The sequence below is a fragment of the Talpa occidentalis genome, unplaced genomic scaffold (genome assembly GCF_014898055.3).
Source record: "Talpa occidentalis isolate TD23 unplaced genomic scaffold, MPIMG_talOcc4v2.1 talOcc4.7, whole genome shotgun sequence".
NCBI classification, from domain to species: Eukaryota; Metazoa; Chordata; class Mammalia; order Eulipotyphla; family Talpidae; genus Talpa; species Talpa occidentalis.
In genome coordinates, this window is record NW_023605083.1 from 44,284,125 (window position 1) to 44,311,086 (window position 26,962).

General features: G+C 41.2%; 1 protein-coding gene across 2 annotated transcripts in view; it reads left to right on the forward strand.

Moving 5' to 3' along the window:
- PCSK5 (proprotein convertase subtilisin/kexin type 5) overlaps nt 1–26,962 on the forward strand; it is a 417,590-nt gene that overhangs the window by 321,252 nt on the left and 69,376 nt on the right. For both annotated transcript variants that reach the window (XM_037495353.2, XM_037495354.2), the window contains exons 21-24: nt 3,496–3,598; nt 10,358–10,494; nt 13,568–13,774; nt 15,479–15,547. In XM_037495353.2, coding sequence (XP_037351250.1) covers nt 3,496–3,598; nt 10,358–10,494; nt 13,568–13,774; nt 15,479–15,547 — 516 coding nt within the window. The remainder of the gene's footprint in view (nt 1–3,495; nt 3,599–10,357; nt 10,495–13,567; nt 13,775–15,478; nt 15,548–26,962) is intronic.

Below are 26,962 nucleotides of genomic sequence, written 5' to 3' on the forward strand. Positions count from 1 at the left end.
GTGGATCAGAGGATGATGGAGGCGGTGAAGAAATAACTGAAGACAGAGGGACTGGTGGAGGAATAGGCTGAGGAAATACTGAAAAGTGTGAGATGGGGAACTGACAATAGCCAGAAGAGACTGCCAGATGAGAGACAAGTGAAGGAGACGTCAAGGAGAAGATAGGAATTTTGACATTGAGAATATGGATGCTTGGGAAACTCGGTAACTTCTAAGCAAACTAGGTAGTGAGGTCACCTGAGAAAGAATGGATAGGACCTGGGTTTGGGGAAGGTTTAGCCCTGCCCTGTGAGGAAGGCAAGAGAGAAGTATTGATTGAAAGATGAATGAAAGATGACCAAGCAGCCTAAGGTACCCTCACACGCTAGACTCACACTGGGGCACTAGAAGGCTGTGATTGGAGGTGCTAGTTAAAATCTTGGAGATGAGGCCTTTCCTGGTGATCATTATGTGGATGGTATTACTTGGTGAGTGCCAACAGAGGCCATTGTATTTGAGCAGATTGCCACCTACTGGCTTATGGAAGCTAATGAGAGAACAAACAAGAAATACAGAGGAGCATTTAAAATTATCACAGTAATAATCTGATTAAGCCCTGCTTGACCTTGCCAGGCATCATCTGTAAGTACAAAGGAGACTGAGGCTGTAGATGTGGTATAACTCTAGAATCATCTAAGTAGCATTCAACTTGGCAGAGCAAGATGTATTTAGTTTAAAATTTGACTCCAGGGGCCTCCGCCGGTGGCGTAAGGGGTTAAGCACCACACTATGAAGGAATCTGCAGCCAGCCAGGGAGCAACCCACATGGCGCAGCAGACCACTCCCGACTCGCCCACTGCTCCCCTCAGCAATGTATTTCAGTCAGTCTGCCTGTTCTGTTCTCCACTCTGTCTCTGGTGAATACTCACCCCCTGTATCTCTGGCCTGTACCCTAGCTCTTGTATGCATAAATAAATAAATTTATGCATAAAAAAATAAAATAAAATCTGACTCCAGCTTTGGATCTAATACATCATGGAGATTAACGTGGATGGACACTGGGGGTTGGGAGAACCAAACCACTGTGTCAGGTTCTATAGGCACAGATACCAAGGCAAAGTAATGATCTTTGCCACTAAATCTGGCAGAGTCCAGTATACTCCCTTGCTCTTCTATGTAAGCCTTTAATATAGATTTCCCAAAGAACTCAAAGACTCCTGACCAGCATTTAGATAATATCTTTACAAATCCTTCTTGTCAAAAATCTTTGAGATCTTTAAAATCGAGGTTTTAAAATTTGTCTATCTCTAAATCTCATCTAATAACTTACATACACATTTTTTCTAAAATTCCATGGAATGAATAAATAAACTATCCTTTCTATGACCTTACATGTCTCTAGAATATATTTTCTTTGGGTTTAGACACCTCTAAGACTCTCCTCCATTCCTATTCCACTCAGCAAGTATCTTTTGAAAGCTGCATAGCTATTATCCAATGTGGAAGCACAACTCTTTGCTTTCATCACACAGGCAAAGATCTTCTTTCTCCAGGACAGCCCTGGATCCTCTACTCTCTATCTTCTTAGTGTCTGGACTGATCATCACACTGCTGAATAGTTTGTGCCTCCTACAACAAAAGTAGAAGCAATTCAAGCAAGAATAATAACTACAAGGTAGAATGGCGGAGGCTAAATAAATGAAGACTATACAAATATGATGCTTATATTAAGTGAGAAAGTCCCAACTTGAAAGCACTCCTACTACACACAAGCCCCAGCCTCTTTCTGTCTTGGGACTGTTGATTATCAAAAACACAGCTAATTCATTTTAACACTTTTGGATGAATTAGGAAAAGTTTCCCCTGACAGAGCATGACTTGGTGAGATGAATATAGACTGTATTTCTACTTGGCCATTTGGGCAGGTACCTTGTACTATAAACAACCTGAACATTTGCAATCTTTGGCCCCTGGTTACTAACTCTCTGGGACACAGAGCTTCTGGGAGTCACTGCTGAGCTAAGAACCAAAGTCTCATTCTAGAAGTTATATACAGATTCCTGATCCATACTGTACTTGGCAACAAGTAGGAGACGAAGAGCCAAGTCTAGGACGTGCACCGTGTGTCGCTTTAGATGCTTGCAATGCTTTCAATGTCCTGTTCGCCTTTTAACAAAACTAATAGGTCTGCATGAAAAACTTTTATCTTCTGTATAAAGGCAAACTCTTTCTGCCTCTTCATTTTCATTTTTGCAACTTACTGCAAGTGGAAAATTTATATAAATTTACCTTACCCAACTGGGCTAGATGGGGAAGGAGGGGTGGCTCTCACGCCATTGCCATTTCCTCCCTGTCTGTGTTTCAAGACAATGTTTCCAGGTTGTTTTTTTTGTTTTTGTTTTTTGGTGTTTTTTTTTTTTTTTTTTTTTCAACGACTGACCACAAATAAGGCAGCAAATTTTAGGGTTTTGAGAAAACCACTTGATTAAACCATGGGTCAGTCCTGCTAACTCACCACTCGGGCTGGTTCTAAGATAAACAATTTACAAACATGCTCACAGTGCTGTGAAAGTGGAAGGTGAAGTGAGGGCAGGTGGAGATGAAGTGAAGAGCAGTTTGAGACCCTGCTGTAATCTGAAACTGTATTTTCTGAGCACGATCAGTTAACAAACTATACAAAGCAGCTCTTTGGATCAGGCTGAAGATTGTCAATCTTTTCAAGATAATGGCAGGAGAGGATGAATCTAGTTTGAGTAGAGGGCTGAATTCAATGAATAGAGACTCATCATTGGATTATCACCTCCCATCAGGTTGGCCTCTCTCCATTATCTCTGCCATGGGAATAATTTCTTAAATGTTCACTGGAAGTTTGTGAAGTTGGACATGCTTCTGTGGAAAGGCCTCAGATGTGTCTTTTCCTTGGGAAAGATAAACTTTCCAATTAAATGAAGAATTCTTTGGCTATCTCTTCATCGTTACTCTTTCAGGGTGAGATGCAGCTCTCATCTGTCAAATGTCAGCCAAGATTTAACTCCAATTCTTCACTAGTAACTGCTCTTGCCCCATCCCCCACCTTGATAGAACAAGATCTGGGTGGGTCTTACTAGTGACTTGAACTTGAACTGAGGCTGTTATTGAGATCTCTGAGGCCCAGGAGGTCTCAGCCTTTATTTAACAGGAAAGTGAGTAGGAGCTCAATAAAAGGGGTTCTGGGGGAAGCCCCCCTTGGCCTCTTCCCACTTATAAATCTGTAACACATGTTGACTACATCTAAAATTATGTCATTGCCTCATAACTTTTTGAGATTCCAACTTCTGGGGCCCCTGGGAGAGGAGCAGTTGTTATTACAAGGTCAGGATTTAGCACTGGAAACTGAAGCCATTCAAGGTCTCCTCTTTCTGTGTTGACTCCATTGCTTTTAGGCAGCCACAGAGAGGTCTGGCTGCTCTCAGGCTGACAGGCCAGGCAGCGCTGCTGGGCAGGATGGAGGTAAACAACTAGGTTTTGTTTCCTCAGGAGAATATATTGACGAGCATGGTCACTGCCAGACCTGTGAAGCCTCGTGTGCCAAGTGCTGGGGGCCTAACCAGGAAGACTGTACAGGCTGCCCTGTCACAAGGTAAGTGGCCTTTCAGTATTTCCTGGAATTGGGGGCTCATGGGTTACAGGCTGGAGCAAGAAGTGCTTTCCATCTTCAAGGCACTTCTTGGGCTTGCAGAGAAAATAACCAAACTCCTTCCCATGACACACAAGCCCTCCACAGCCTGACCATAGCCCACAACTGTAGACTCTCCCCTCCAAGATATCCAGTACCTACTGCTCGGTTGCCTGGACTCAGTAGGGGCTTTCTCATTGACAGAGATGGCGCTGACTTTGATGGCTAGTATCTCATCCTTTTCCTCACATCTGTCCCTCAACCATCACTTCCATTTGGTAGAATGAAAAAAATATCTACTTGCACTTCCAGTATCAATTCAAGGGTGAAATGTTCCATAAAATCATTTTCAGGGCCTCTCTATTGGCACAGGGGTTAAGTTTCAGTGCTATGAAGCTACCACCAGCCACTGCAGCACGAGTTCTCTCCCCAGCCAGGGAGCTAACCCACATGCCCCAGCAGGCCTCTCCTGTCTCGCCCGCTGCTCCCCTCAGCAGTGTATTTCAGTAGATCTGCTTGTTCTGCTCCACGCTCTGTATCTGGTGAATCCTCTTACCCCTGCACCTCTGGCCTAGATGCCAGTTCTTGTATGCATAAATAAATCTTTAAAAAAAAAACATTTTCAGTCTCAAGCTAACTTCCCAGTTTATATTTTTCCCCATGCTCTATAAAAACTTCCTTAAGAGCACCTATAACATTTAAGACTTTCATTTACAAATCTATCTCATTATTAAACTGTAAGCTTCTTGAAATACTCATCTTTGTATCTCCATGACCTACGATGATGTTAGGAATGTAGTAGGTACTCAATGTTTGACGAGTGAATGAAAGAGAAAGCAGCAAGTATCCAATGTGATGTGCATCTCTGCTAATATACTAGGAATTTCTGATGAAGAGAGCTGGGTGGGACCCTGTTGTAATGTTAATTACACTCCTGTGATTCTAGCACTTATTATTTGTTTGAATAACAGTTCTCAAAATAAAATTTGTTCTCCTCTAAATGCATTGGAAGCAGGGCCCCTCCCCAGGCCAGTATGACGAGCAGTTCTAGCTGCAGGTGCATCCTAGGGATGGAAGTCCTTCTGCCTTGAACAATAGGCATCTCATCCATTTCTACTTCAGAGCTACAATACCCAGGCAGAAACTATGATATATTTGTGTCTTTATTCTCCTGCAGTGAACAGCACATAGGAGAATTCAATAAATATGCATTTTATTGAACTTGATAAAATGGATAATCAATATCATGGATTTGGATCTCCAAATAGTTGGGGGGGGGGTAGTGAGCGAGCGAGAGAAGAAAGTGGGGAAGAGGGAGGAGAAGAAGGCAGGAGGGGAAAAGGAAGAGGGACAGGGACAGGAGGTTGCAGTTTTACAGGAAATCTGCTATTTGAAAGTTCTGTCTGCATCTTCTAGTTTTCGCTTCACATATCCATAAGCCCTTGAGTTTAGCTCCTAAATAATTGAAAACTTCAGAGGACGCATGTGCACCCTTTACCATGTAGAGCTGTTTAACATGTAGAGCACTGTTAATGGCCCAAGCTTATTTCCCAGAACCATCCTGAAGGAGCTACCAAGTCAATGAATGAAGTTAAAGCATTTAAAAGTTACCTCTCAACTATGTTGACCCACCCTAAAAGATTTTATTCTTTCTTTTCAATGAATTCAGGCAAAAAGGACGTTTGCCCTATTTCATTCTGTTACATTATGTACCAAGAGACTACAGGATGTGTCCTTGTGATGATTTCAGTTGGGCAAAGCCAGCGATCAGCACAGAAGACCAGTCAATCCTGACTTGCTGTTCACATCTTCCATGCCAGTTCACATCTCACTCACACATACACGTACATACACACACCCTGGGGCTCCCAGAATATTTTGTGAGAACATTGGTAACATCCCCTCTGCCAGCTATTTAGCATGTGGCTCTGCCACCTTCTCCCTTTCCATGAGCCCTGTTGAAACTGGAGGGGCTCACCGCCTTTGAAAAGGCTAAGGGCACACTTGATGTGGGGAGAGAAGTTCTTTCCCTGGAGAAAGTTCTTTCCCAGATGATCCTGGCTGAGCATGTCAGAAATCCGCAAATTGGATGACTGGTGGTCCCAAAGATAGTTTGACTTTAGGGGCCTCCCCTGGTGGCATAGCGGTTGAGCTGCCCACAGCCTCTACAGCACCGGTTCGATCCCCGGCCACGGGCGAGGGTCCCAGATGGCGCACAGACCTCTCCTGCTGCGCCCACTGCTCCCCTCAGCAGTGTATTTTATCAGTCCGCCTGTTCTGTTCCCCACTCTGGCTCTGGTGAATCCTCTCACCCTCCCGCGCTTCTGACTGTACCCAGTGTTTATATAAATAAAAATTAAAAGAAAAAAAGATAATTTGACTTTAAACAAGATTTCCATCTGCCCCATGGAGCCCAGAAAAAGGAACCTATTCTCCAGTAGGGAAGATTTGTTTATATCGGTGGAAAACTATCCATCACAATGGTATTTTTCTTAAAGTCCACTCGCGATTTTTCTTGAGGGGATGGTGGGTGCAGTGGGTGGTGTCTTCACTATGCATGACTGCTTTTCATATCTTTCAGTCTTTAGAAAGAATTGTGTTCTTACAAGGACTCTGCATTGTCACCTGTGCTTTTCCAAGGGTAGAGATGGTGGGAGGTCATTGAAAACACAATTATGCATGTGGTACTTTCTTAGAATCAAGCACTCAAGTAGAAAAGGCAGCCCCTTCCCTACATAGCCATGGTAGTATCTCACCACCTGCTTCCCCTCAACCCCCACCCCACCCCACACACACTTTCTGGCTGGTTCTAAATGGGTTCCCATCATTGACAGTATTAGAATGCCTCTTTTTTAAAAAAAAAAAGATTTATTTATGCATACAAGAATGGGGATACAGGCCAGAGGTGCGAGCGGTGAGAGGATCCACCAGAGACAGAGTGGGGAGCAGAACAGGCAGACTGACTGAAATACACTGCTGAGAGGAGCAGCGGGTGAGTCAGGAGAGGTCTGCTGCACCATGTGAGTTGCTCCCTGGCCAGGGATCGAACTCGTGTTGCAGTGGCTGTGGTTAGCTTCATGGGTTGTGTCTTAACCCCTTGCACCACCAGGGAAGCCCTAGAATGCCTCTCTTAAATGATTTCCCCCTAAACCAATCTATCTTCTCTTGCTGATAAGTATAAAATAATGATACACCTATTCCCCTTTCAACAGAATTTAGCAAGAAAGTGAGCAGTCAAGAATAAACATGCCCCATTTTCCTTTTCAGCACAGCAATGAGTACCAAGCTTGTTTTAAAACCTCAGAAAGTTCCTAGGCATGTATTCTTACAGTAATGTTTGCTTTTTTTTTTTTTAAGATTTATTTATTTATACAAGCACTGGGTACAGTCAGAAGCATGGGAGGGTGAGAAAATTCAACAGAGACAGAGCGGGGAGCAGAGCAGGCAGACTGACGAAATACACTGCTGAGGGGAGCAGCGGGCAGCAGAAGAGGTCTGCCAGCCATGTGGGACTCTTGCCCAGCAGCTGGGGATCCAAACCGGTGCTGCAGAGGCTGCGGGCAGCTTCACAATCCAGCGCTCAACCACTGCGCCACTGGGGAGGCCCAATGTTTGCTTTTTATTGTTTTTAAATAACTACATCCAAATTATTTCTTAAAAAATCTTCTAGCTCAGAAACCAGTGCCAGGATGGGGCCAGGCTATTTTCATTTGGCATCTGTGCCATCAGCTAATGTCTGGGCAAGCACAGTCTCACCATGAAGCAACCATCATGAAGCAACCATCATGGAGGGGATTTGTCCAACATGGTGCACATATCTGGTTAGGACTGGATTCTACACTCCGAAGTGGATAGAAAGAAATGGGGCTGGTATTGGTGACCAGAATCTGAGGGCTGGGAATCTAAGAACAAGGTACCCTTCTTTCTCATGTCATGAGTATTATCCTATTGTGTTTCAGACACAAATGACACAGAATTCGAGATGTGGGAACAAGGTAGAAGACTACAAGGGCCACACTACCCAGGGTGCCTTCCTCCCACGCAATGTCTTCTAAAACTGCGATAAAATGCCTCATGCTCAGTTTCAGGCTGGCTCTAGGAAGAGAAACAGTGGGGGTTAGACAAGTCCATGACGTGCCAGAAACAAACTGCTTGAGGTCTAAAGTGATGTTCAGCCTAAGTGATAAGAGGTGGCAGAGACAAAAGAAAGCCCTTCACCGTCTTTGCAGACCCTCAGCTTTCCCAGGCTTGGGTGTGAGAATCATGTCCCCCAAGGCATGTGTATGCTATGGGCTCTGTTAACCTCACAACCAATACACTAACTACCATAGCTAACCCTTGAATAATGCAGGGGAAAGGGTCACTAACCTAGACCCCCCACCCCAAGTTAAAAATCTAATCAGCACTCCAAGGGTTCTGGACCTATGGGTTCAACCAGTGACATCCATGGGGTCTGTGAAGGTAGAACACTAGGATTTAAAAAAAAAAACAAACACTCTGTGTATAAGTGGGACCCGCCCAATTTGAATCTCTGTTATTCAAGAATCAATTGTACTTTAAGGAAGCTCTAAGAAACACCAAGTTCACACCCCCTATGTTATACAGGAGTCTTCTAGCAAATTCCACAGTAATCCAGAGTATCAGTGGAACAGCGGTTCTCAGTATGTTCCCTAGACCAGCAGCATCACATCGCTCAGGAACTGTCAAGGAGATACATAGCTCAGCTTTCTGCTCCCAAGACCTACTGAATTAGAAACTGGGGATGGTGGGCCTCCCTGGTGGTGCAGGCTGTTAAGCGCAGCCCTATGAAGCTGTCCACAGCCTCTGCAGTGCCGGTTCTTCGATCCGGGCCAGCCTCGGAGCAACCCACATGGCGAGCAGACCTCTCCTGTCTCGCCCGCTATGCCCCTCAGCAGTGTATTTCATCAGTCTGCCTGTTCTGCTCCCCGCTCTGTCTCTGGTGAATCCTCTCACCCTCCCCCACATCTGGACTGTACCCCAGCTCTTGTATAAATAAAAAAAAAATAAATCTTTAAAAAAAAAAAGAAACTGGGGATGGAGCCACCCAACTCATTACCTCTCTTCACAACACTTACCTGATGTCTACACTTGGCAAATATTTAGTATTTTTCTGAAATTTAATCACATTTGCTCTTTAAATTTTCAAAGGAAAAAAATGAAGCAAAACTACGAAAATGCTGACAATGACATTATGATATATATTGTATGTGTATAAAAACAAAGGTTTTAGTAGCCCACAAGCTAACATATCTGTAGAGACTGTGAATACCACTACTGTATCTTTGCCCAAAGAATATGAAAACTCTTATATAAAAATATTTAAGTATTCCTTTGTTCACAGCAGCATTATTCACAACAGCCAAGTCATAGAACCAATCTAAATGCCCAAAGAAAGACGGATGGATAAAGAAACTGTAAAATATATACTCAATGGAATATTACCCAACTATTGAAAAATGAAATAGTACCTTTGGGGACAAAATGGTTGGAGCTTCAGTTGATTATGCTAAGTAAAATAAGACAGAGGATAAAAGATACATACTGGGGCCTCCCTGGTGGTACAAGAGGTTAAGCACCACACTATGAAGCAATCCTCAGCCTCTGTAGCATGAGTTTGATCCCCGGCTGGCCAGGGAGCAACCCACATGGCACAGCAGACTCTCCTGTCTCGCCCGCTGCTCCCCTCAGCAGTGTATTTTAGTCAGTCTGCCTGTTCTGTTCCCTGCTCTGTCTGGTGAATTCTCACACTCTCCTCCCCACCCCGCATCTCTGGCCTGTACCCCTGCTCTTATGCATAAATAAATAAATCTTTAAAAAACATATTTTTTAAAAGACTGGATGATTTCACTTATGGAAGGAATATAATTAACCAAAGGACACAAACTGGCAAAGCACAGCAAAAATAATTCTTAGACTATGAAAAATTTACTGACTACCAGAGGAACGGAAGGAAGAGAGGATAGGGGAAGGGAGAGGAGGGATATCAACATAAGTTTTGGTGGGGGATAAGTGAAGCATGTGCATATATGGAGTGTGAAGCCGTATCCCCCAAATTATTCAGCTATGTTAACTACTGACAAATTAATAAAATTTGAAGAAATTTAGAAAAAAAGAAAGTAGAGACTGCGGTACTCTAGACATCAAGAAACACATGCAACAATGATGCTTGAATCGGAGTCCATTGATTACTTGCCATATGCATAGACCAAGTTTACACGTACACTGAAGCTGCAAGATAGTACTTCATTCTACCCTTTGGGAGCCCTTAGAGTTGATATTTCCCTTTAAAATACGGGCATACCGATAACTAGAGGAGAAATATTTTCTCCAAGACCTCTAGATTTAGAGGTCCATTTCATGTCTTGAAAGTTCAAAGACCTCCATCTGACTGTTGACTGGGTTTGGGCGGAGCCTACAATGTAGATTTAATCTCTGTGGGTACCATTAGCTCATGTGGAAGCAGAATCACAATTGCTTCCCAGCCAGTCTCTGGCATGCCTCCTGTTGGGCCCAAACTTTGGATGAAGGACTGGGTATATGACTAATATTCCACATATACTAAGATGATCAATCCCAGGCATCCCTTGTTTCTACAACAATAAAACCAAGTCTGTGCAGTGAAATATGAGTAATACAGGTTCTGATACATGAGACTATCCGAGAAAGTCACCCTTACAAATTCTAAGTCCACTTTTCTTTTAGGGTTTTTGATGATGGCCGCTGTGTTTTGAACTGTCCCTTGGGGAAATTTGAATCTAGGCACCAATGCCATCCATGCCACTATACCTGCCGAGAATGCCAAGGAAATGAGTCTGCCAACTGTACCTCCTGTGGAGTAGGTAAGGGAGTGTGGTTTCTTACTCATTCTTTGCCTCCAGCCTGTTTCTCACTGGCCATAATTGGTTTGACTCAGAAGCGTTGTCTCTGGGGAAGAGGGGTTGAGATCTCTAGGGAACAGCCGTTTACTAGAGAATATACAGAAACTTGTTTTTGGGACATGAGTTCACACAATTGCAGATACAGACTTCCTGTCTGAGGAGATGAGATAGAAGCTAAGGGGTACTTTTCCAGAAGAGACGAACATGGTGTCAGATAGATGAGAAAGCTCAGGTTTGTTGTGGTAAAAGTGAAAAGCTCAGAAAGTAAGGAGGTCACATTCAATCTTTCAGAGAGAGATCATAATTAAGGCCGTGTCAGGGTCTCCTCAGGTCCCAGCAATACCATCTAGAAGCTTTTGGAGTCCGATGGGAACAAAGTAAGCATTTCAAAAAAACAAAAATATTATGACCTTTTGTGTTTCAACTTTAACATTTTTGGAAGTTTCTACTGTCACCCATCTCAAAGGTTCTCTGTAGTTTGAACTTTGACTGCTTTCCATGTGCCTGTTCCTGATTTTGACCTCATGGGGGACAGATTTTCTAGAACTGCACAATATTTTAAAAATTTGAGTCAGATTTAAACATTGGGATATTTCAAATAAAAACACAGATTTGTTTCTCTTGAAAATTTGGAAGAGCTGACAACACCCAGCCTACATTTCCCAAATAGTTGACTGGAAACCAGAGAGACTGCTTTCTATTTCTCCACAGTTCCTACCTCTCCCAGTTGTCTTACTGGTACAGAGACTGTCAGTTACTACTATCACACTTAAATACTTAGTTTTTCTGGTAGAAAATAATTACTTATTTTTATTTATGCTTGCATCAAGGCATTTAAATAAAGTCAAAAAGTAAATAAAAATAAAATGAGAAAAATGAACAGATTTAGGGTATCCTATGGGCAGAAAAATGGGAAGTAATACATTTCTTTGTAAAATTGAAGTTATTTCTTTGTATTTCTTATATAAAGTACATCTCTATCAAATTTTTCCTCGGCCTGCTTCATTCTGTTTCCTTCCTGATCTATAAGAAGTTAATGACAGTTGCCTCCTTTTAGGATAATTATATGATTAAGTGACCTCCTTTTCAGAGTCCATCTATTTCAAATACCAAGACCTTTCAAATTTGCATCCTTTAAATCAAATTATAATACCCAAAGGGGTCCAAATAATAAAGCCATGTCTGAACATAAAAAAATGGGATTGAAGAACATTCTGATATCTGAATGCATCATCATTTTCATTTTTAAGATTAATTCAATTGAGTATGTGAGAAAGATAGGAATATTGCCAATTAATTCACTCACTCATTCCTTCAACTGTTCAATAAGTTTGTCCTCAGAATTTACCATATACCAGACCTCCCTGAGCCTCTGGGTCCTGAGCTGAGTTCATATGCAAGTGTAGGGGGTGTGCAGACACTGCAGGGTGGAGGGTAAGGTCAGTTTCCCACTGCTCACCCTTACCTACATCTAGGAAACAGGCTTTTGGAGCCTACTTGGTTTGACATGAAAAACCAGGAGTGTGTGCTCTCTAAAGACATGGGATATTTTCTGAAACATTCATGGTGGAAATAGGACTTGACAGGGCTTCATAAAAGTGCTTGCAAAGAATATAACTTTGCAAGTTATATTTAAAATATATATATTTTTTTGACCATTTTGTGGTTTCCTAAGATTCTAGGTTCTACCAAATCAGCGTTTTGCATTCCATATATTGACCTATAGCTGTTGAATCACTGAGTGCACATTACATCTTCCCAAGCACACCTTCCTTTAAAGGATAACGTTCTTCTAAGTCAAACTTGGAGACAGATTTTCCCCCTACCTCTATGAAGGGCCTCTTTATTTCCTTTGTCCCTCTATAATCAGCAGACTTCTGGCATAAAGTCTCCACCAAAAAGAGGTAACTCTGACCACGTAATTCAAGAGCATGGTTTTTAAATTGTATCTGAAGTAGGACTAAAATAAGAAACATTTTAGGTTAAATCTGCTGAATTTAAAGGTAAAGAAATAGTTGAATGCTGGTGATTTCATCTCATTTAATCTGACTTTATACTGACATGAGATTAGCACTACCCTTATCCACAAATTCAGCAGCCTGGCATCTTGAAGGTCAGTGTCTCTGGATCTTCATGTGGTCTGTCATATGATGAGCGAACACTAGACCCATTTTTCTGGATAACACAGATCAGCAGGGGAGAGCTGATTCAGAGAAAATGGATACTCTAAAAACTTAGCACAAACAAAATCTCCAAGAGGGTGGGAGTAGGAGACCTCTAGCACATCTATATTAATCTTTTTAAAAATACATGTATTTAAAACTGATAACAATTCTTTTTATTTGTGATAGTTTGTAACTGATTAGAATTTGCCATTCCCTGCAGGAATTAATTCCCATAGTCTCAAGTTCTAGTGGTTCTGCTCATTCTTTCCTTGTAACGTCCAGTGTTGACAGAAGCTCAGGATCTTTCAGGAATGCATGTACAAATTTTATAAAGGTGTGCTTGGTCTAGTGCTTCCATGGGGTATCATTGGAGGAATCGGGAGGTGTGCAACACGTCAGGCCTCAGTTCACACAAGAGTATGATTTTGATACAGAATTCAAAATCATTTTAAAGGTGTATACTCCATAAAGTCATGTCCAGCATTAAGCATTTGTTTATTCTCATGGGATCTCTGCAGTCTCAAGTCTACAAGCTTTCACAGACACCAACACATGTCTTTGAGAAAGTTAAGCCCACTCTACCCATACTTATTCACACAGCATGGTTTGAGCTGTTGCAGTGATGTCCCTGATAGTCGCTGCTCACGCAAATACATAAAATATTGGAAAATAATTCCCTACAAGGAAAAGTTTTCAACTACAAGTATATAGATATTACACTTTTTATTAAATCTATTCTTATACTTCTGGTCGCCTAGGAACCAAAGCACTTGGTCATATCTTTTTTTAATAAAATGTCTTGGGTTATATTAGCTTCATGGTTAATTCTGTACAATTTCTCTCCTTTTGTTGCTCCTCTATCTGTTCAGATAAATACAGCCGAGAGCGCTTCCTGTACCAGGGGGAGTGTCTGGAGAGGTGCCCCACAGGCCACTACCCTGCTCAGGGGCATACCTGCCTGCCCTGTCCAGACCACTGTGAGCTTTGCCACAGTGCACATGTCTGCATGCGATGCTTGGATGGCTACTTCATAGTGCCCACCAACCACACCTGCCACAAGTTAGAGTGTGGCCAAGGTAAGGCTACTTTGCGTCACTGCCCTGCACCAGGAGGTGGCTGCAAAGCAGCACCCCTAGATGCACAGATTTGAATTGTATTCCTGACTTTGATGTCAACACCTGGCATGACTTTGGGTGACTCTGTGTCAAGTGGGGACACTGAGCACTGACTTTCTCTTCTCCCCCACACACCATTTCTCTGGGCCACCAGACACAATCCAAGAGAACAGGAATGTCATTAAAGACATTGAAAGTGATTTTGAGTGGAGAGTTTATAGGCAGAGGATAGTGGACAGAGAATTAAATTAGAATCCAGAAGTCCTGATCAACAATTTCCTCCTCCTCAATTACCAGTTATGAGACCCTGGACAAAACTCATCTAATTTCCACATGCCTTAGTTTCTCCTGTGAAATGAAGAATATTGCTCCAAAAGCAGTTGCTATACTAAGACAATGAAAATCAACCTACCTAAAGCTACCTGAAAATATTAAACTGTCCTGTGACTGGTTATTGCTATTCCAATTCCTTACCTTATGTAGGAAGAGGGTGATTTAGAAAAAAAAAAAACAAAAAAACAGCACTTTTAGTTTTTGTTCTCTTCCATGTACGAATGCATCAGATTTTTTTAATTTATTTATTTTTTTGCTTTATGTAAGAATTACACCAGGTCTGGTGCTGAAGAGAAGTCCAAGACATTTTTGGAATAATTAAGATATCCATTCTTGGGCCTCCCTGGTGGCGCAGCGGGTTGAGCAGGGTGCTGTGAAGCTGTCTGCAGCCTCTGCTGTGTGGATTTGATCCCTGGCAGCCGAAGAGGGCCCCACATGATGCACAGACCTCTCCTGCCACCCGCTGCTCCCCTCAGCAGTGTATTTCGGTTGTCTGCCTGTTCTGCTCCCTGCTCTGTCTCTGGTAGATCCTCTCACCCTCGCCTCTGACCTGTACCCCATCTCTTGTATAAAAATAAATTTTTTTAAAAGAAAAAAAGATATCCATTCTTTTTTCTTTTTAATGCTTATTAATTATGGGATTTAAAACTTTTTAAAAATGTATTTAGGAGGGCCTCCCCTGGTGGCGCAGCGGTTGAGCGCTGGGCTGTAGAGCTGCCTGCAGCCTCTACAGCACTGGTTCAATCCCCGGCTGCTCCCCGGCCACCGGAGGAGGGTCCCACATGGCGCGCAGACCTCTCCTGCCGCCCCGCCCGCTGCTCCCCTCAGCAGTGTATTTCATCTGTCTTCCTGTTCTGTTCCCCGCTCTGGCTTTGGTGAATTCTCTCACCCTCCTGTGCTTCTGACTGTAGCCAGTGCTTGTATAAATAAATAAATAAGTTCTTTTAAAAAAAAAAAGTATTTAGGAGGAAAGATTAAAAAGAGACAGAGCCTGTTCATTTATATACCAATTCTATATTCCCAGAAACAGAACTTGTTTCTTTAATAAATAAAAATCTACCAGCTTGACATTAAAACTAATTTCATCATGGCATATAGTCTAACTTTGTTCTAACTGTACCCAGTCTAGCTGATCCAATCTATTAAATTAATGTGATTAAAATGTGGGTGACATATGTAGCTGCAGGATGGTTTTAGGTTTTATAATTGCTCTATGATCTACTTGACAAAAAGCTACCTACTAACATATTTTCATAGCAATTAATAGTGATTAATGTGAGTTAATACACTGAGTGTAAATGAATTGTGCTTTCCATTCCTTTTACTGTCTAGGTGAAGTCCAAGACCCAGACTATGAAGAATGTGTGCCGTGTGAAGAAGGATGTCTGGGATGCAGCTTGGGTATGTCATCTTCCTGTATTAGCTAGAGTTGAATAAGTCATCATCAGTGTCAACACCATCAGCCATTAAGTAGGCTCACTCCTATGCACATAGTCTTGGTGGGTGAGAGGCATTCTCTTTTCAGGCAACACCCAGTCACTTGTCTTTATGAAACTCAAGTTTAGGGGCCTCCCTGGTGGTGCAGGGGTTAAAGAGGGCACTATCAAGCTATCACCAGCCACTACAGCATGAGTTCAATCCCCGCTGGCCAAGGAGCTAACCCTCATGGTGCAGCAGTCCTCTCCTGTCTTACCCTCTGCTCCCCTCTGCAGTATATTTCAGTATATATTCCTGTTCTGCTCCCCACTCTCTCTGGTGAATCCTCTCACACCTCACACCTCTGGCTTACACCCCAGTTCTTGTATGCATAAATAAATAAATCTTAAAAAAGAAAAGAAACTCAAGCTTAGGAAAGGACAGTGGGTGGCATACTTTCCTCTGGTTGTTAACTAATTAGCAAGGAGTACCTAAAGCTATCATGTTTCAAGGTGTCTGGACCTCAGCCTCTCCTTAGCTTCCAAGATGATATATTTGAAGATGAACAGTGGTGAGAGAAAAATAAACTTAAGCAAAGATGTCAAGAGTAATTAGCAAAAACTCATTACTCTAGGGCCTCTCTGGTGGCGCAGCGGTTGAGCTCTGGGTTGCAAAGTTGCCTGCGGCCTCTGCGGCGCTGGTTCAATCCCCGGCTGCTCCCCGGCCACAGGAGGAGGGTCCCACATGGCGCACAGACCTCTCCTGCCGCCCGCTGCTCCCCTCAGCAGTGTACTTCGATCCTTCTGCCTGCTCTGCTCCCCGCTCTGCTCTGGTGAATTCTCTCACCCTCCCGCGCTTCTGACTGTACCCAGTGCATGTATAAACAAACAAACAAATAAATAAATACAACATGCCTCTAAAAAAAAAAAAAAAAAAAAAAAAACAACTCATTACTCTAACTCAGTATGTAAAACATAAAAGTTTGTCAGTTATTTTCTTTTAAGTTTGGGGTTTTTCCTTTATACAAATGATTCTAATTCTTAGAGTTCAAGACAATCCTTCACAAGAAAGCATTATAGTAACAGTAGAGTTGAAATCACTATCATGCAATGAAATGAACTTGTCAGTCTTTCTTGTATAGTTCTTTAATTCAAATCACTAGCTGCTCCTTTCTCTTTCTTTTCCATATATGGTTCTACAGAGGGGGTAGCAGGGACAGTCTATATTACACAACACCCCTAGCATGGATGCAAAATGAAAAATAAGAAGGCTACCGATTCCAAAACTGCATCTTAGTTCAAATTTAAGCAAAATATGGGAATAATTAGCATTTAGGTCTATGGATCTTTGAAAGGAAACCCAACCTAAATTAAAGATTGGTGGAATAATTTCTCTTCATGGAGTTTTCATGTAGCCCTGTGATTGGTTAACTCATATCTCAAAAATTTTAATATACCTACAAATCACATGGGGGATTTGTTAACATGCAAATTATAATTCACAGGTCTAGGGTACAATCTGAGAATCTGCATTTCTAATAAGTCCCTGGTGAAGCCAATGTGTCACGAATACTAAGTGCTATTCATTATGGCATTATTTGAAGTAGTAAACTCTTTGATATAATCTAAATGGCCATCTGTGGAAGACTGGTTGAATAAACGAAGATAGAGTGGAATACTACGCAGCCACTAAAAAGCAAAGAAAATCTATATGAACTGATTCTGATTTCATGTTATATTGTTAAGTAGAAGGCAAAGTACAAAAATGTACACATAGTATGCTATCTTTTGGGTAAGAAAATGGTAAAATATAAACATGTTTTACATATTTTGAAATAAGAAACAAAGAACAGACAAACCATAAACTATTGAGAATATTACTTACACAGGAGGAGCCAAAGGAGATGGGCATGAGACTTCTCTAATTACATCTGTTCACACTCTTTTGATTTCAACCATATATGTGATTAACATATTGATGACAAATGATACGGTATTAGTATAACTAGGTTCCCACTGGCCAATATGGGATAATTTGAGCATCAAAAAAATATTGATGACAAAGAATTAAAATTTAATGAATAGAAACTATCCATGCATAAAAATGATATTTGAGGGAAGTGAAAGGAGGAGGGATAGAAAATAGAAAGGGAAAGTTCTTCTTTACGAAAAGTTTCAACTGTTACATGCACAAGAAAATAATTAGAAAATCATCATTTGACATTCTCTACTGTGTTGACTCAAGGGAGAATCATTAGCAGATTCTAAAATCATTAGGAGAGAAATTGTTTGGGAACAGGATAATCACATAGACCTAAAGTACTTCAATAGTTAATTCAATGAAGAGTTTTATACTGATCACCAAATTAACCAGGTTATTACACTTAGCATTACCTGACGTTAAGTGTTTCCTGGTGTGATATATTAACAAATACACAGCATTATCTATCTATGACAAAAACAATTAGACCAAAGATTCTCAACTGAAGGTGATTATTACTTCAGAGATATTTGTCAAGGCTTTGGGACATGTTTGATTGTCACAGCCAGGGGGCTGTTAATTGCATCTAGTGGGTTGAGGTCAAGGATATAAATAACCATTCAATAACACACAAGACAATTTCCCAACAACAAAGAACTATCCAGTGTAAAATGCCAATTCGGAGATTGAGAGACCCTTATTTAGTCTGAAGTAACTATATGATAAATCTATAATACAAATGACCTGGACTGGAAAAACAATGGAATATATAGGGGAACAGGAGGTTAAGGAAAAGATTCTTACTGAAAGAGAAACAACTGAAATTTCATAAAAGATATTCTGGGAACAACTGGGAATGATTGACTATAATTGGATATTATTTGTGAATGAATATTTCCTCTCATGTGGCAATTGCGTTGTATTAAAAGTAGGGCCTTTGCTTAGGAGATGCATAAAACAGTATTTAGGGAAGAAATATCATTATGTCTACAACTTATATTCAAGTAGTTTTAGAAAAAAGAGGATGTAGATGAAGCATACAAAACTGTTCACTGCACTACTATTTCAGCTTTCCTGTAGAGTTAAAAAAATTTTTTTTTAATTGGAGAAAATATGCTCCATCAGCTGAAAATTCCTAGAAGCGACAACTCCCCAGTAGTAATAAGCACACCTAGGACTAGATCTTGATTTCTAATACTGTTCTGCCATAGAAGATATCAAGACTCCTTGGATATTTTCCTGACTCTGAGACCTGGATAGGAAATGTACCAGGGGAGCCTGCAGCATCCTGTAGAGGGCAGAAGAAAAGGCAGTGCTCAGGGGCAAAGAATGCAAAACAATGGGGGCATGTCAAAGGAACATTGCAGACATCCGAAAGAGCTCCCAACAGCCAAATCTGGAAAATTTGAGGAAGAATATAAATACAATAGGACTAGGATATAACCCAAAGCATAAAATAAAAATCCATGAGTTCATCCACATGCAAATAAATAAATGGTTGACTAAATAAACGGGGGAGAATAGACAAGTATTCCATGCAGAAGAATTCCAAATAACTTATTTAGCACCCCTCCTTCAAGAGCAGCACACCTACTGATTCCTTAAGTATAAACTGCACATAATGACTTCCTTGCAAGAGTACAGTATGCAAGGGAGGGGGGAAGGGAAATTTTTAACGTAGAAAACTGACAAGACTACCCCAGCCATGTGATCATGGGCAGCATCAAGAGTAGTCAATCATATTGACACATGCACTCTTGGTAAGATACAGTGAAGTGGTACTTAAACGTCAGGTAAATCCCAATTGAGGAACATTTTGTAAAATACCTGATCAGTGCTCCCCCAAATTGGCAAGGTCATCAGACAAGTGAAGTCTGAGAAATTGTCCTAGCCAATAAGAACCTGGGGAGACATGACAGCTAAATGCAATGTGCTGTCCTGGATGGGTTCCTGGGACAAAAAAAAAAAAGAGAGAAAATAAGACACTGGCTAAAGACTAAAGTAATCTAAATACATTATGGACTTTATTAATAATGACCACATCATCATAAAACTAAAGGGCATAAGGGAACTATTTGGGGTACTGGAATTATCCTTTATCTAGATTGCGGGGAGTGGTTTTATGACTGTGCTCATTTGTCGAAATTTATAGTACCATACATCTAAAAAAGGCAAGCATCATATTGTGAAAATTTCATTTCAATAAATCTGGCTTAGGAAAATACAAAGCCAGAATGGGCCTATTAATGATCCTCTTCCCCATCTCTGCATAGAATAACCAGAACAGTGAATAGGCTAATTACTAGCATTTATTGAATGCTTATTAATGCTCCAGGTGCTGTGCTAATGGCCTTATTTAATGAAAAGGAATAGATGTGTTTACTGTCCCCATTTTTCAAATGAAATTAAGCTCAGAACAGTTGTTCCACTTGTACAAGGTCACAGAGCTCGTAACTATTAGAACCAGTACTTCATCTGGAGAGTCCAAGACCAAAACCCAGGTGGTCCACAGTTCTACTCGTACCAACTACTGTTCTTTTAGAACAAAGAGTATTATGCTCTGTGGAATAATAATGCAACATGAGAATACCTTTTATTTTCTGCCTTTTTCCTCAATTCTACATATAATAACCATTGTATTTTGTTTGGCTTACAACTTTATACCTAATGACATAACTGAATTTACCAAACAGTAAAATTTTTCATAATAGTCATACAAGTTGATTTGGGGTCACTGTTCACCTGAAGCTGTCAGCCATCAGGACTTAGACGTAGAATGCTCTGAAGTGGGGTAAGGTAGAGAGGGGAACGTCGTACAGCAAGACTGAGAAGAGAACATGCTCACTCTTCCAACTCGCTCTGGATTCCCCCTGGCACGTTCCCTCCCTCTGTTTCACAGGAGCTGGTTGATAGGGGCTCCATTCTAAGGATCTGATTGACAGGAGACACAAAATATGAGGTGAGCTCTCTCCACCCTGACCCATATTAAATTCAAGCTTCGGATCCAGGGATAAGAGAGTCACCTCCTTTATTCTTGCTACTTTTTCTTTCTCTTAAAAAGTGAGATCCTCATTCACAGAAGGTTTGCTTTTTAGTTTTCCAATGAAGCAGAACTACAAAGTTTTTAAAATCTAATATTGTTATCACAGATCACTATTTACTTCCCTTTTACCCAGATCTCCTAGTGGGCTTTTTCCACACACCTTCAGGGGAACAAGAACAGTGCCAGACAGCTTTGGTTCCATCTAAACCAAGGCATTGCTGAATAAAAGTTATAATACCCTGGCCTCTCCTTTAAATTGGAAAAGAGCTGCTAATTGCAAAAGTGAAACAACATATACAAAGGACCTCCTTTCCAAGGTGATGAAGACCCCGTACATCACCCACTGTCCAGCCACCCTTAGTTCGTGACCTTGTGGTTACCTGACATCACCTCCAAGGATGGATGGGACAGGGTAGTTTTTAAAAGATCAAACACAAACCAACTTCAGTGAAAGGATTAGAATCTAAATGTTCTGTCACCAGTCTGATGAAGAAGAGAGAAATAAGCAAGCTCCATTAGACAGTGGTCTTAAAAAAAAAAAAACAAACCAATGGCTTTGTTTTTTATTCATTAAATCCTCACTTGCCTTTTAGTTTCTAAATGATACCTCATTTCAAAAGCAGGAGCTTAGAAAAACAAAACCTCAAAATAAAAAAAGAGAGAGAGAACCCCATGTTGGAAGAGTTTGCAGAAATTTTGCATGGTCCCTTAGTCATCCTGGCTTTCTTCATTCACTTAGCAAATATTTATTCCAAGCTTTTGTGCTTTCTGTATTCCCATCATTTGTTGTTTTTTCCACAAGTAATAGGACTATATAACCTAATATTTATCTAGCATCATCATTCTTCAGACACTCTCCTAAACACTTAATACAGATGATGTTTTTCACATCAACAATCCAACAATTTTTATGGGTGGAGAAACTGAGGATTAGAGGAAGCATTGGAACCTGGCCAACTTTATGCATATGGGAAGTGACAGAGTAGTTAAACAGTCTCAAAAACTCTGCATAACTTTGTTTACTCTGTTTTCACAGAGGAAGTCATTGGCTGGGAAGTTGTTCTCTGTACACACTATGTATGCACTAGGCTAGAAAGGGTTGTACCTGTGACAACAGACGCCCCCCAAATCTTAAGCAACAAAGCCTCACTCACGCTATGTCTCCACCATGGTTCCTCTGGTCCTCAACCCAGGAGCCAGGTTGGAGCAGCAGTTATTGCCTTGTCATGGCAGAAGCAAAATGCCCCGAATCTTAAAGGTTTCTCCAAGATGTGACACTTGTGACTCCTACTCACATATTTTTTGGCCACAGCAACTCAGAGCAGGAAGGTGCAATCTGTCCTGTGCTTGTACAAGAGAAACAAATACTGTGAACACCTTGATGATGATATTCTCACCATGGTAATGCCCAAGACTGTTACCTCAATATAGTGCTATCCTCAATACAATTCCAAGGTTTCACATATGTTTGAACATGAAATAGTCCCAAAAATGTCCTACTGTTTCACTGATTGCTCTGCTCTGTCCCTCTGAGCTGGCCCATTAGCTCACCTTGGCAGTGTCTTTTTCCTTCTCTGAAGGTATCTCTTATGAAGAAGGTGTGACTTTTTTTTCAAAAACCAAGTTTCTTAAAGTATTCTGTTAGCTCACTTCTCTCATCCCTTGGCAACTGAAGAGTCAAAAAGAGGACGAGTGACAAATGATATGTGGGCAATAGGTGAATTGTCAGCTCAAAGAACCTTGACCTTTCTTTACTGCAGTCTTTCAAATTCCTTTTTATGAGAATTACAATATGCTGGTATCTCCTGCCATTATCTGCTGCCCAAGAAATGTGCCCATATAAGACAGTCTTGGGAACAACTTTCTCTTCTTTTTTAAATTCAGTTCAAGAAATATTTGCTGGCATCTACTGCTGGTTAAACTCAGGGATGTGAAGGAGAATAAAACATGCTCTCTGTTCTCCAAGGGCTCACATGTAAATGGGAACCCCAGGGGTTCTCAGCCCTAGGTGCACCATAGAACCATGTAGGGAGATGGATAGTGCAGTGTTGGGATCAGCTTCCAATGTTTTTAGTTCATTGTTCTGAAGGGAGGCTCAGGCATCAGTGTTTTCTACAAACTACCCGACTGACTCTAATATAATCAGTTGATAAACAGGGGTATATAAACAGAAAATTTCAACGTATTTAAATATTCTGTGGGGAGGGAAGCTGAAGCAGGGGCAGATACATTATCATAATTCTAACTTATCCAATCCACGCTGAATGCTCAGCTAGGCAGGCACTTTCCAAACCTGATCTCTATCCTCAATACAATGCTTTCTGCTCAAAATCCTTAGCTACATTTTATAAAAGAGAAAACCAAGGACCTGAGAGCTTATATAATTTGCCCAAAGTCACATAGCTAATGAGTGGTAGAGGCAAATTCATACTCAGAACTGTCTAGTGCCAAACCCTCAGAATATCCAAATATTTGCTCTTTATCGAGAGTGCTGTACTTAGACACCATTTTCCTAGAGAAAAATGAAAGTCAGGGAAAGGTCAAACAGCCATGTTTCATTCTCAGTCATATATAATCTTAAACCCCTTCACTGTATGCCCCGAAGTTCCTTTTGCTCCTTCTACATTCAAGTTCACATTCTTATGATTATAGGAGAGAAGAAAATAGTGGCAAGGCATTCTAAGTTCAATTCTAAAGCAATTAGCTCATCATCTTGGCTCTCCATGTTATTACGCTCTTTTCCCCCAGAGCTGGGTATGATCAAAGTTCCTCCTACTTGTTGTGTAAGTGACCTGCAAAGTCCAGCTTCAAGCCAAGGCTGTCTGGATCACGTATGCTTGCAGAAAGATTATTGAGCCAAGTACTTCCAAAACAAACCTAGATAAACAAAAGCTCAAAGTGTGGCCGAGTACCACATACAGAGCAGGGGGACTCAGAAGACCAGCTGCCATTCCTGGAATCAACACAGAATCTGAGACCTTAAACTCCTAGTACCTGGGGACACTGAGACTGAGGAGATGGATGTCACCTTTACAGAAATATCTGGCAATCAGTGAGAAGTCTCTCCTGCATGTTGAGGAATAACAAGCTGTAAAAATCTCGCCAAATTACTTTTGTTAAGTGAAAGATCTTTGATATTTCTGAATTTTTTTTTTCTGAAATTCCTTAGCAACCAAAATCTCAGCTTCTATCTGTCTATCAAGTTTAAAAGAAAAGTAAAAGTGAGATCGGCACAAATGACTAGAACTTTGGATGGTTAGGTCTTACTTGCTGTTGTAGGATTGTGGAAAACGGAGTCCAAGATCATGCCTTTTATCTTCACCCTCCTCCTACCATAGTGAAAATGTTTGGGCACATCCTATATACTCTTTGCTTCTTAATTCTTTCCTGCTTCTTTATTCTTTCCTGCTTTATGAAGGAAAACATTTATAACTTGCTTTCTGATAGGGTCCTGGAGAGTGTAAGTCTACAAAGATAATCATATGTTGAACTCTTCAAGACAGAAAAACCAAGAAGCTCTATTATTAAAATCAAAATCAAACAATGTGTCTTCTCTCCTTTTTCAGCCTTTTTCTGTCCTCTCATGTCCACCATCTCAAATGACTGTTGTATATCAAGGACAGACATTCAACTTGTGCGCCACTGTATGGTCTTATGCACTTAGCATGGTGCCTGTCAACAGGTAGACACTCAAAATATCTGCGGGTTTTGGGCCAATTGTTAGCTGTCCTCATCTCACCCCAATACTCTATCTTTCCATGCCCCTGCCACACATCCATCTCACAGTCCTTTACCAGATGGTAGGAAGAGCTGCAAGCTCCACTGGTTGAGGAGAAAAAAATTGATTTAAGACACAGAGCAGACAGCAGAATACAGAGAAGCTGAGTGTGGGAGAGGCGGGAGCATGTGCACGCTGATACCCAGCTGCTCCACAGGCAGGTCTCCAACGACGATTTGAGCCAACAACGAGTGTCAATAAATTGCCTCTGTACCTCTGGAGTCTGCAACTCCAGCCTTCCAAAACTTAACAGGAGAGTAATTTGGTAGGAGTCCAGGCTCATCCTTTCCATGAAGCCTCCCTGCAACTCCCACCAGAAAAACCTTGGCTATAGCCCCACCAACTGCCTTCGGCTCAATGTCCAGCACAGTGGGCCAGCCCAAGGCCTAAGAAGCAGACTGTGGACAGAACAGCACAGAAGGTGGAGAGGATAATGGGCTCAGGGACAAGGTCTGGGCAGGCCCAGGCCTCATTTATCACCCTATTGCCAAGTACCCAAAGTTGAAGCCCTAAAAGACAAGGTGTGTCCATACTGACATCTCCAAGTATCAGTCATGTTCTCACTGGTGATGTTACTAAGTCAATTGAATCTTTTGTTCTCCTAGCTATGTCTATAGCCATAGATTTTTTTTTTCAACATTTTTTTCAAATATTTTCAACTTTTTTTTCAAATATTTTCCATAAAGTCAGTGTGTTTTGACTATTCTATAAATTATCCACTACCAGATAAGTAAATCATGCTTTGTATGAACCAGGCTGGCAACTCGGAGATGTCAACCTGCTAGGTTTGTTTTGTGACTACCAGGTCCTGGGAGACCCATGAGAGCACTAGGAGAGGAGAAACTCTGCCCGAGCAGTCCCCAAGCAATCCAATGACTGGAACAAGAGCAAATCCCACAATAAGCACGGCATTACCTGTCGAGGGATAATGTATAATCTGGAGATGCAAAGGGTAGAATATTAGAGTGGTCAAGTTTCCCAATCTCTCCAACCTCTAATTTGGAGCAGAAAGAGCTGACAGATTGATTTAGCATCATGATAGAACTTTATGCCCTAAAATAATTGCTGGAAACCTGGATGTTCCACTAGAAAAATAAATCAACCTAAAAATGCAATCTCTATATTACCATGTCCTACACATTTCAGTGATGACATAGCTCTTTTACCACGATGTTTGAAGGAGAGTCTTGGAAGAACAAGGAGATTGTTTTGAAAGGGTGCTTATTAGAAAGCCTACCACAATCACACTAGCTACCCACACCAATTGTAAAATTGCAGATTTATTATGTTTAGCAGAAATGCAGCCTGTATATTTGAAATATTATCCAAATGACCTGGCTTCAACTTAGAAATCTTACATGATTTGAAACAAATGAATTAGGGAGACTTTGCCTTTAGTACTAAAGGGTCTGTGGGAGGTGAGTCAAGAACCATTTATAGTAGTGATAAAATACTATATTTAAGGCTGTAAAAATTTGGCATACAAGGTCTCAAATCAGAAGTAAATTCATTTTATGTGCTCGGCAAAGGAGCAACTGAAAAGTTTTACAAATGGGAAGTTTGACCTACTGAGATTTCAAACATAAAATATGTCAATTATTCCTTGGGCCTAGGTCTAGTTATTACCCCCTTGAATACTGAAATGCAGATCAGAACCATGAAGTCAGTAGCAACATTACTATGGTTCATGTGGCTAATGATAGTTCTCTGAAGCCACTGACCACCTGTCATGTTATGTGCATATATGGGACGTGCATTAATGGGATGGGCCACTTGGGAACTTGGCAAGTAACTGGGGAAAAGCATCAAAACCCTATCCAATTAACAAACACTTCATTGGCTGGAACATTATGCTTTTGCTCTGCCAAGAAACCCATGATCTTTTACTTGGGAATTGTAAGTCTCGTTCAAGTTAGAACTAGTAGATAATGCGTGACAACCAACAGATGTGTTTTCATCAAAAGAGCCTTACTAACTGTAGTTTCTTCCATCTTTGATCTCATCATCCACCTCTTTCCCTTCATTCTCTCTATCTACACTGGAAGGTCCCTGTCTTGACTGTTTCTGGTCCACTCTTGCCCCCAGGCCCCATGCTAGCTGTTTTCCCCATAAGGAGTGTTCTGCCTGAGATATTAACATGGCCAGTTCCTTCCTGTTGTCACATCTCAGTATAAATGTCACTTCCTTAGAGGCTTGATTTCAATACCCAATCTAAAGACTCAAACCTGTTGTTAATTCTCTTCTCTCTCTTCCCTCCTCCCCCCACACACATATACAGCAACCATGTTATTTTAATCCTGGCAGATAACTTGCAGTTAACTGATATTTTAGTTTTTCACTACTTTCAACACTTGTTTACTGTATTTCTTTCTTCACTCAAATATAACATCCAGATAGGCACCTAGAATCCTGCCCATCATGTATAAATTCTTAGTACATAATTTTTGAACAAATCAGTGAGCAGACTCCTAACAGGTCCATCTGCTGGTGCCTTTGTGGAGAGTGATAGATCAGACTCCAATCCCAGAGTTGGGACGTTATTTCATGCTTGTCTCTGGACTGTACCTCCTCAACTGGAAGCAGAGGAACTGGGTGGGTC